Raw genomic sequence first — 11,335 nt, forward strand, 5'->3', positions numbered from 1 at the left:
GCACAAAAGAAACAAACAAAACCGTATTTATTTTCTCTAAAACATAATGATATAACGATACATATATCACCTTTATTTTCTGAACATTGCCGCTTCATTGTGTGCAAGGGCTGTCTCAAAGAAGATGAAGAATTGGGAATGTGTGTTTATATATATATATATAAATTATATGTCCCAAAAGAATAAGAAATGTGCTGTATTGTTTTGCAGCATGAAGTGATTTTATTGTGCTCTCCACGGTAACTATGCGAGAACACGTGACGCCATCCGTTGTGAAATATATTTTCTTTTTTGTGAAAAGTGATGTTGATATTTAAGCCGTGCATGAAGATAATAAATTCTGTCTGCATTGTGCTGCATTGCTCTGCATTCGATTGACTGCAGTCATTACATCTAGTTAATTTCAAAACTGTACACTTGTTTGCTGTCTTGTAAAATGTGTAGGAACAAAACAGATTTTGGATTTTTTAAATTTGCATATCTGAAGAAATGTCCCGAAAATAGTATTTGGTAACGTGTAATGACTGATAAAATAAATAAACATGGAAGTGCACGGTTCGGTTCAGTTTGGTTGGCAGCTGGGTTGATAGCCGTGAAGCAGCTATGGTAATTCGAGAATAACGTGAGTACAAATCTTCTTTCATAACAAAAAGTTAGGTTTCCTCTGTCTTAAAAAAAAATGACAGGTTTTGTAATGTGCTCCGGTCCAATCACAGTGTAGAGATATGGTCCTAGAAGACACTTTAGTCATCGTACGAGTGCCGATAAATGAGGAACTCTAGAACTGCGAGTTATTCGCTAGTAAAAAACATGTATGTTAAAAAAATCTTGTATTATTGTAAATAAGTGTGAAGTAATACTAACTGTGGCCTTATTCATAATATGATACGCATTTCATATTTAATTTCTGATCGGGCAAGCCACAGACAGCCCTGTTCAGTTCCTCTCTCACATTATTGTGGGAGGAGACATAGAAATGTTGACTTTAGGTGCTGCATTTGCGAAGAAGCCTGGACAGTAGATGGTACAGTATGGCTCACATATTGGGGCTTCTGTCTGCTGGTACAGGCTCGGTAAAGTTTGGAACTAAAGCATGGAGCCTATGTTTTTATAAATTTTTCTCTAGCATGCCTGCAGCACTGAAGTATAGTAGCACTGCTCCTAAGGTAAGGGTCTACCAGCGATCTGTGCATCGTGCCATAGAGTTAGAACACAGTGTTCTAGTCTTCGCGCTGTCTTTCAGTTATGTCCTTGCAAATACAAAATTGTCACGTAACTGTTGTTCTACACGACACTGATGTTGTGAAATGTCCAAATCAAGCTACTGCAATATTTGGCTAAGTGTTTTTGTGTCAGTGATGCACTCAACTTACTTGTTTGGGAAGTATCATTATACAATACGCCCTTTCTTCACAGAAGTTTTCTCTTCTTCGAATTAAAGTTGGATTTGGAACAAATGAGCATTTTATCCATCATCGATTGCTCTCTAGCAAGCCACCTAAAGGTATGACTGCAGTTGGTAGAATTTATTGTTGAAATCAGGTATCTTAAGTTATGTAACAATCCATTATATTTTTGCTGAGCTTACAATAAAGCTGAAAACCATTTGGATTTCTCTGTTTAGTAAGATTGGTCATAACTCCTACTTGTCACATTTGTATAGGATTTGAGAAATACTTTCCCAAAAATGAAGAGCCTGGAGTCAACAAATCAGCAGCTGAACCTGATGGTAAGTCATTTCTTTCAGTCTCCTACCTGCGAGGATATGCTGATGATAAGTGCATCCACAGGTTTAATAACAGTCAATAGTAGTGAGTGGATGTATTTATTTCAAATTTGCAGAAGTAAAAAACTCTGAGCCAGAGCCCCATGGAAACAAAGGGGAGCAAAATGAAGGAGGTGAAAGAAGAAATGGAAGGAAAGGAGATGATAACAGCTGGTGGACCCGTTTCCAGAGGGTGTGTGTTTATACTGTCATATTAGACTTCCCTGGCTTCCTGGATGGAGGAAAGCATATGTGTGGGTGCTAACAGGGTTATTCATTGTGAGAAATGGAATTGAAATACCTCAAAGACCAAAAGTTCTCTCTTCAAGCGTATTTGCTCTGATAGAACTGAAAGAACTGATTGACACGGTGTGTCACAAATCACACCCGCTGTAAAAGATGTAGAACCCCCAAATGCATCTTGTGGCAAAGGAGACATGATCTGCGACTAAGGCATTCAGTTTCAGTAGCAAAGGTATTAGATCATGTTGAATGACACTTTCATTAATGATCTAATTACCCTGAGTTATATGCAACTATTCCTCCAGCTGAATGATCCGCTTCACACCCGCTGTGTACACGCTGTCTGTGTTAACATTACTGATTTGTTTCCCTTTCTGAGTTGTATGGGAAGAAACTTGACCCACATTTCAAAATCAGTTGCAATGGTTTCATAACCAACCCCTAACAGTCCAAACTCTGCATTTCGGTCTGACACTTATTACTCAATCCGTCTAACAGAACAAAGAGTTTCTTTCAGCTAACTTTGTAAGAGCTGTAGGTGCTAAAATTAGGCATTAGACACCAGTGCGTCTTGGGTAAATACATCCTGGGCTTATGGAAGTGGTGTGTAAGCTGGAGAGAGTTATGTAATAGCCAGTGGCTCTCATTTGTCCCAGCATTTCAACTTCTTTCGTCTGTTTATGTGACAGGGTGACTTCCCATGGGACGAGAAGGACTTCCGGAATATTGCCATTGCAGGGGCTGGAATGCTGACAGCGTTCCTTTACTTCCACTTCAGGGAGACAGGGAAAGAGATTTCTTGGAGGGATTTTGTAAATTACTACCTCGCTAGAGGACTGGTGAGGGTCCTTTTTTTATTTCTTTTTTTTTCAATTTTGTTAATTTTTTAATACTCATTTAAATTTTTTTAAATCAAATTTCAGTTACACTGAAGTCAGTAATGGCAGCAAACCATCTAAAAATGCAGAATAAGATTTATTACAGTGATGTAATCTTTGCAACTCTTCTGCAAGGCTGTTTCACTGTAGCCTATGTTATGTCTTCTTTGAACCAATGAAATTGTCAGGAATGTTTCATGACAATGTTATGCAAACAAACAGGCACCCTGAGTCACCCTAGGGATAAAGGCCAGTTTAGACAGTGGTCCCTGCAGGCCTTTTTAATACCCAGTAGATTTAGTTGATTGCATTTGAGGTAATTAAATTTGTCCACATGCAGGTTGATCGCCTTGAAGTCATCAATAAACAATATGTGAAAGTGATTCCAGTGCCAGGAGTAAACACCTCAGAAGTGGTAAATAACTTTTATTAAATTGTACCTTCTTACAAATTTAGAAACAAAAGGGTTTATACTGGAGGACATGCCAATTCAGTGTTTTTTTTTTTTTGTTTTTTTGTTTGGTTTGTTATAGAATTTGACTGCTATTGCAAACTTTTTTGTTCGCAGAATTATGTGTGGTTCAACATTGGCAGTGTGGAAACATTTGAACGGAACCTGGAGCTGGCGCAGCAGGAGATGGGCATGGAAGCTTCTCATAGGCTTTCAGTCGTATACAACACTGAGAGCGATGGGTGAGCTCATAGAGAGTGATTTGGATGAAGGACAGAACCTTAACAGAGCTGCTTTTGTTCCTGACTTGTGTTTGATACTGAAGAGCCAGTCATACGTAATGTCAAATAACAGGGAACTGGCGTCCGGTTAAACTGCAAAATACTGGAGTCTGAAAGCCCCTTAATTATCTGTACTTTATCCACTGTAATCACATTTTGTATCCCTTTCTCTGTTTTCTCCAGGTCTTTCTTGATGAGCATGTTACCTAGCCTCCTGCTAGTTGGCTTTTTACTCTTCACTCTGAGGCAGGGGCCAATGGCAGGAGGGCGTGGGGGCAGAAGAAGCAACCCCTTCAGTATGAGTGAGTCCACAGCTAAAATCACTAGGGACAATACCAATGTCAAGTTCAAGGATGTGGCAGGCTGTGAAGAGGCCAAGGTAGAGATCTTGGAGTTTGTCAACTTTCTCAAGAACCCCAAACAGTACCAAGATCTGGGGGCCAAAATCCCAAAGGTAAAATGAACTGAAATTCTAAAATGACTGTAAATAAACATAGGAATTTTTTTATTGATTGGATTGTATTCTGTTGCATTTATTTCTCTCCAGATTATAAATTGTAGTGTTCTTTCTTCTTAGTCTACCAGTATTTACTTAAGCCCATGCTGGTGTGTGTGTGTGTGTGTGTGTTTGTGTGTGTGTGTGTGTGTTTGTGTGTGTGGGGGGGTGTATATGTGTGTGTATGTCTTTTTTGTGACAGGGTGCAGTGTTGTCAGGTCCGCCGGGCACAGGGAAGACCCTGCTTGCCAAAGCCACCGCTGGAGAAGCTAATGTTCCTTTCATCACAGTGAATGGCTCTGAGTTTCAGGAGATGTTTGTTGGTGTTGGGCCAGCCAGGGTGAGAATTGTGCAATGGGCATTCAGGGGAACTTTATCCTCATGCGCTCTCCCTGTTTGCTTTTCCTGCATATCCACACATTTATCTTGGTGATTCTGTGCTTCTATAGTGTTTGTCTTTTGTGAAGCCTATTTGAATTATTTAGTTTTAATATGGAAAAACTCTGACTCTTGAAACAATAACGTCTATTTTGTTAATTGCTGACATGCCTGAAGATGAATGTATATTTCAGCATATATAACCGTTTTTCTGAAGAGTGTTGTGTGAGGTGCCAGTTATGCTATGTGTGTATGTGTCTGTGTGCTTCGTGGCAGGTGAGGGACATGTTTTCTCTGGCCAGGAAGAATGCTCCCTGCATTCTCTTTATTGATGAGATAGATGCAGTGGGCAGGAAGAGAGGCAGAGGAAACTTTGGTGGACAGAGTGAGCAGGAGAACACGCTCAACCAGCTCCTGGTGGAGATGGATGGTAGGTGGAGAACTGAATGTCATGGGTCATGTGTTATTTATAACAGAGGGTATGGAGAAGGATATGAAGAGCAGAGAAACATCAGAGGTCTTTGGTGTGTTGCCCGATTGCTTTTTGATCAGTCTTTGTTTGGGAAAGAGAAAAACTTGTAGCATTGGTAGATGGGGTGTGAACTGTAAGGTGAATTATGTGTTCACATTGTTTATGTGTTGTAAGAGGAAGTGTAGTGTGCTGTTGTGTAATATGAGTTTGCAGCTTGTCATAGGAACTTATTTATATGCTGCACATGAGTGTCTGTGCATAAAATGGGTTTGGTTAGATGTGTCAGCTGTGCCAATGATTAGAATGTGGGGATTGGAGTTTATGTAATGCAGGAATGCATCTAAGCTAAAATTAGCGGTCAAGGTCTTCTGAATGTGTAATAAGAGTTTTTCCATGTGGTGCGGATGAGAGACTTGTCTGGAAAACATTTGGGATGTTTAAATCATCTGAACGACTGATTGACCATTTATTTACCCCCCCCCCCCCCCCCCCCGAAGAGATAAAATATCCATTTACTGTGAATGAAGTCCCCACAAGTGTTTGTTTTATTTATTTATTTATTTAATTTGTGCATGTCGGTGTGTGTGTTCAAACTTCAGGCTTTAACAGCAGCACTAATGTGGTAGTGTTGGCCGGGACAAACCGTGTGGACATCCTGGATCCAGCTCTGATGAGACCCGGCAGGTTCGACCGACAGATCTATATTGGTATGATATGATTTCACCTATGCTGTTTGCTAATGCTCCAGTCAAGACGTATTTGGTGATTATGATGACGATAGATTGCCTTTCAGATTCTCCATATTAGGCCTTCTGTTGTGCTCCTTACTTTTTAGACTGGTGTCTGTCTTAAAATCTCTCTAATCCTACAATCTATCTGATTAACACAGCCCAAAGGAACAGAATGAGCTTTTCCTCTATGTCATTGGATTTGCAGCCCTGAGATAGGGATTTTGAGGGATTATGCTGTAAGGCTTATCTTACTGAATCATTTGTGAAGGTGTAAAACTGTTTCTTTGTGTCCTTATGTGACAAGCAGAACTGCCTGATTGAGATTAATGTTGTATTTTCTGCCCTCCTTACTAGTCATGAAAGTTAAAATTATAACCACGTTGTTAAGGTGGACCCAAATGTTTACAAGGTTTGTTCTGAAAGTCTCTTACGTTCTCTTCCGAAGTGACTTATTATTTACTCTGTTTACACAACCGTTATTAGATCAGAAATAGTCCAGGTAAAGCTTTAAACTCTACAGCACTAATTTTAGTTTGATCGGTGTCTGCTCAGCATTGCTGTGGACTTCACAATGGAGGGCCAGGTCTGTTTTATGTTTTGGTAACAGGTCTCATTGTCATGTGAGCAATCTGTCTTTTTCAAGCAAGATGTATGATCCAGTTCTAATTTTGGAAAAATATTTTCCCCTGTATCGCTGCGATGGAACATTCCTGTTTGGGGCATGAAACGTGCAGAGGGGGTTAGAGAGAGGTGGAGCTGATTGTAATGGAAATGTTATAAAACTCATTTGTGAGACTTGTAGCAAGTGCTCCTCTCGCAGTTGTGTAACTCCTCCTCCCTCCTTCCTACTGCCTGTCCCCCCGCCCCCCCCCCCCCCACCCCCAATTTGTTTTTTCACTCCTGCTCTGCTTCTCTCTCTGTTCTCTATACAGGACCCCCTGATATCAAAGGTAGAGCTTCTATCTTCAAAGTGCACTTGCGACCTCTTAAGCTTGACACCAGTGTGGATTCAGAGGCCCTGGCCAGGAAGCTGGCTGCTCTTAGCCCTGGTTTTACTGGTGAGCAAAAGTGTGTGTGTGACAGAAGATATACAGTACCCTCTGGAATTACTGGCACACTTAATTAATACGAGCAAAAAATACTGGACAAAATTCACTTTTATATAAATTTAATTGTGACATCGTTGCTTAGAAAAAAAAAATTGAACACCGTAATTCTGAAAAAGATGTTTGTTACAATTATGGCTTTTGGCATATTGTGCACCCACCTTGTGCTAGGATAACAGCACTGAGTCTTCTCCCAATTGTGTTGTTGGAGGATCCAGCCACAACCAAATTTAGTGTCCTAATGGAAGCAGCTAAATTTTACCTTAAAATCTCCTGTTACTTGGAGTCCATGGTACTATGAACTGTAACAAGGTTCTCTGCACCTTTTGGAATTACAGCAGCTTTGTAACGTCATAAATCAACAAATATACTTCACTATACTATACTTCTTTTGCACCACAAATTCACCCCTGCTTTTATGGCCATAAAGTTCTATTTTTGTTGCATAAAGTTCTATTTTTGTTGCATTTGACCATAGACCCCAATTCCATTAAAATTTCCAAGGATGTTTGGCAAACTCCAAGGTCTTACGTTTGTGCTTTGTTGACAGTAAAGTAAAATATGAATGAGAATACACATGTTTTGGAGTTTTTTGTGAGACTCTCAAGGGATGCCAATAAATATGACATGTTTTGGAGAAAATGGTACAATTTTTGAAATCAAGATTTTTTTTGTCTTTTAACAGTCTTATTTCAATTAAAGGTTAGATTTCTCTCATCTTTTCAATTTAATATCAGACTCATTAAGGCCATAATTGCTGTTTACTAAAGCTGACAGTAATTCTCAAAGGTATTCTCTTTTTCAATGTGCAGTTTTTATTTTCTTCTTGCAATTTGCATTTGTGTTGACTTTCACATGTATTGTAGAATTTGTATAGTCGTGTATGTCTGTCAAGAGCAAAACTTCTGCCAGGCATGAAATAATAACACTATTGGCATCTTTTAGCCTCAGATATTTCCTTCATCAGTTCTCCGTTAGCGTCAAGGTTATTGTACCATTATCTGGTGGACAGCGTACACCCTTAACTTTCACTCTATCCCCACTTTCTAGGAGCTGACATAGCCAATGTCTGTAATGAAGCAGCGCTTATAGCAGCCAGGCACCTTGACCAGACCATTAGCACTAAGCACTTTGAGCAAGCCATTGAGAGAGTCATCGGTGGCTTGGAGAAGAAGACCCAGGTCCTGCAGTCCAATGAAAAGACCACTGTGGCCTACCACGAGGCAGGACATGCTGTTGTAGGCTGGTTTTTGGAGCATGCAGATCCCCTTCTTAAGGTATGCTGTCTCATTCTGGACACCACATAGCTCTCAGTGAGACACTATAACTGTAGAAGCTCAGGGTTTCCTAATCTTAACTAATCCCAAGAGCACTGCTCAGCACAATTTGGCTTTACTGAGTAGCGATAGACAGGGTTGTGGGCCACGTATAAGCAAGTTGTAACTGGTGTTGTGTTAAGTAATTTGTCAGATATGTGTGATTATGTGGTGTATGGGCACTAAGGTTGGTCTCATGTCCATATGCACTGCATAAGGGTCTTTTTAGTGAGCCACTGTTAATTGACGTGAGGGCTGTTGCAGAGTTAGGGTGTGGTTCAACGGCGGCCAGTTAGCTTAGAGCGTTTGGTCAGGCTCATTTTGTCCTTTCATTTGGTGTAGGTGTCCATCATTCCCCGGGGGAAAGGTTTGGGTTACGCGCAGTACCTTCCGAAGGAGCAGTACCTGTTCACAAAGGAGCAGCTGTTCGACAGGATGTGCATGATGCTGGGGGGGGCGCGTGGCGGAGCAAATCTTCTTTGGCAAGGTCACCACAGGAGCACAGGATGACCTAAAGAAGGTCACACAGTCTGCCTATGCACAGGTATTTCAGTCCTTAACTTCTCTTTCTCATAAACTCTTATACACTATCTGTACCGCAGGCCCCATGACATCCTTATCTGAGGATTTGTCATTATGGGACGTGGTATCGAACCAGCGACACTCACTTCATTCCCCCCCCCCCCCCCCCCCACCCCCCATCCTTCTGTGTGGGTCACATTCAAATATCTTTCTCTTTCTCTCAGATTGTGCAGTTTGGGATGAGTGACACGGTGGGACAAGTGTCATTTGACCTTCCGCGGCCAGGTGACATGGTCTTTGAGAAACCTTACAGCGAAGACACCGCCCAGCTCATAGATCATGAAGTGCGTTCACTCATCAACACGGCTTTTGAAAGGACACGGCAGCTGATCACTGACAAACGCGACCTGGTGGAGCAGGTATGAGCTTTGGAGAAAAGGAGGAGGTTTGGTGAGAAACTGGAGATGATTTGGTGCATGTTGTCACGATAAATTGAAGGAGGCGCGAATATTTTGAAAGGCTGTGGGAAAAATGTTATTTATGAACTGGGTGTATATTTTGGCTCGCTTATTATTTACGTTTATGCCAAAAAATATTGTTGGTCCCAATTAACATTTTACTCGGCCAGGTGGGGAGGCGTCTTCTGGAGAAGGAGGTGTTGGATAAAACAGATATGCTGGAGCTGCTTGGTCCAAGGCCGTTTGAAGAGAAGTCTACTTATGAGGAGTTCGTGGAGGGAACAGGCGGTTTTGAGGAAGACACAAGTCTACCTGAGGGTCTGAAGCACTGGAACCAGGAAAAGGGCGACTCCCAGCAGCAACAGCAGCAGCAGCGTAAAGAGGCCCTCTACCTTTAGACTGACAGTGGGGGCGGGCTGGCCCCGGCCCAGCAGGGTCAGCGTTAGAGAAGAAAGGAACGAAAAGTTCATCCTCACCTCAGATTCTAGATGCAGTGCTGGAAGCTCAGAGGTTTCGAGTGGGGTGTTCTGCACCAACTCAGAGTGTGTGATTCCTCACTTTTAAGTGATTACGTTCATTTTCTTTTATAGAAAATACAGAAAATGTCCCCCTTCGAAAAAAAGAGTCTTTGAGCCCAGAATTTCACATGGATGTGTGTCCGGTTATGCCTTAGCTTCCCATCAGGGAAGCGCAGAAGAGTCAAAGCAGTATCCTGGGTCTTGACTACATTATGTCTGGAATGCAGTAAGCCTCAGGAGATGATCGGCATCGCATCCTGTTGTTTTTCCAGTGCTCGGTTATCACACAGTGTAGTATTCCCTGGAGATTCTTAAAGACATATGATGTAAATATTTACTTTGAAGTGTCTTCTCTGGAACATACAATGCTGTGAAAAAAAAAAAATGAAGTGCTTTCATGCCGTACACTTCAGCTAAAACTGATTGAGTACCACTTTCTGTCTCAGTCCTCTTGAAACAGTATTTGAACCAGTGACCTTAGTGCATTCCAGCTAACTGATGCTGTTTAATCACCAGAATGTCACTCTAGGATAAGGGATTGTGACATTTTTCCTTTCACTGTCTTGTGGTTCTGCAGCAATAATCGTCTTCTCCACAGACCTACAAAACCTACAAAAATCTGTCTCTGATTCTTATAAGGTTTTATGACTTCATCATCTGAACTCTATTTTTTAAATGGTGTGTGTCAGGTTTTGGGAGACAGAAACACGTGAAGAGTGCAGTGTAGCGAACATAACGTAACGTGAGTGACTACTGCTTTTCTCTGCCTACAGTACTGTATTTTCTTAACACTCTTTTTTTTTTGTCAACTCGGAGTTCTCTCAAGACAAGTAGTTGTCCTTTTCTGTGTCTTATGTGCGTATGCCTCAGCCACAGTTCTCTTTCCTCCTCTTTTTCAGTGCAATAGTTTGTCACATATACTGTGTGCAGCTTTATAATTGACCCCAATATCTCTTCAGAGTCTCTCTTTGAACAACTCGTGCTGTGCTAAGCCATGTTCTTCATAGCAGCTCTCATAGGATCTAATAGGAACTAGGACATGCCTGTTAATGGATACCCATGGCTATGGGCCAAGCTATAGGGAAGGGCTGTTACTATTTTAGAAGGAGATATTGGGAGGCAGACTGGTCTGGAAGGTATTTGCTGGGCAGTTGTGTGTGAACATGACTTTTGTTTGGTTGGCATACTTTTTCCTCTAGTAATATCTCTACCTCATCATAATGGTCCAATGCTCTGCCGTTAATGTAAGCTAGTCAGTGGTATTTACCTGGACACTTATATGCGTATAGTTTTCTAAATGCTTTTTGTAGGTCACAGAACTCACAATGAAATCGATTCAGTCTGACTTTTTATCCTCATGTTTGTACATTCCAATGTTAATATGACCGGAGTTGTGAAGTGTGTATGGCGTGTTCAGTGATGTTTCGCATGCTTTTCTGCAGAAGAACTTTTGGTCTGGAATCAGATGATTGTAATTCGGCCTTTGGTTTTTAAACAAGTTTTTACAGTGATGACAGAGATGGGACTGACTACATTAAAGTTTTCATTTTTTTCATTGGACTTTTACAAAAGTCAACTGGATTTGGTAACCTGTTACAAGTCAGAACCCCCAAAGGAGGTTTTTTGTACAGTTGAAAAAAAATCAATAAAAACATGGTGGAGTGAAATGTATTCTTTTGGTGTCTGTTCTTCAGCTGAACATCTTGTCATTAGTATGAAC

The 11,335-nt window shown here is 41.1% G+C and overlaps 1 protein-coding gene across 1 annotated transcript; it reads left to right on the plus strand.

Moving 5' to 3' along the window:
* The first annotated feature begins 1,057 nt into the window (after positions 1 to 1,057).
* Positions 1,058 to 11,242, plus strand: LOC115804414 (AFG3-like protein 1). Its single transcript, XM_030764837.1, is given in 17 exon segments — positions 1,058 to 1,166; positions 1,417 to 1,504; positions 1,664 to 1,729; positions 1,843 to 1,958; positions 2,698 to 2,847; positions 3,227 to 3,301; positions 3,455 to 3,579; positions 3,802 to 4,072; positions 4,317 to 4,454; positions 4,769 to 4,922; positions 5,564 to 5,671; positions 6,628 to 6,753; positions 7,852 to 8,078; positions 8,460 to 8,567; positions 8,569 to 8,661; positions 8,864 to 9,058; positions 9,268 to 11,242. Coding segments are annotated over 17 exon segments (2,307 nt in total). The 5' UTR covers positions 1,058 to 1,127; the 3' UTR covers positions 9,496 to 11,242.
* Positions 11,243 to 11,335: the final 93 nt, after the last annotated feature.

Source organism: Chanos chanos, chromosome 2 (genome assembly GCF_902362185.1).
Source record: "Chanos chanos chromosome 2, fChaCha1.1, whole genome shotgun sequence".
In the NCBI taxonomy this organism is placed as follows: domain Eukaryota; kingdom Metazoa; phylum Chordata; class Actinopteri; order Gonorynchiformes; family Chanidae; genus Chanos; species Chanos chanos.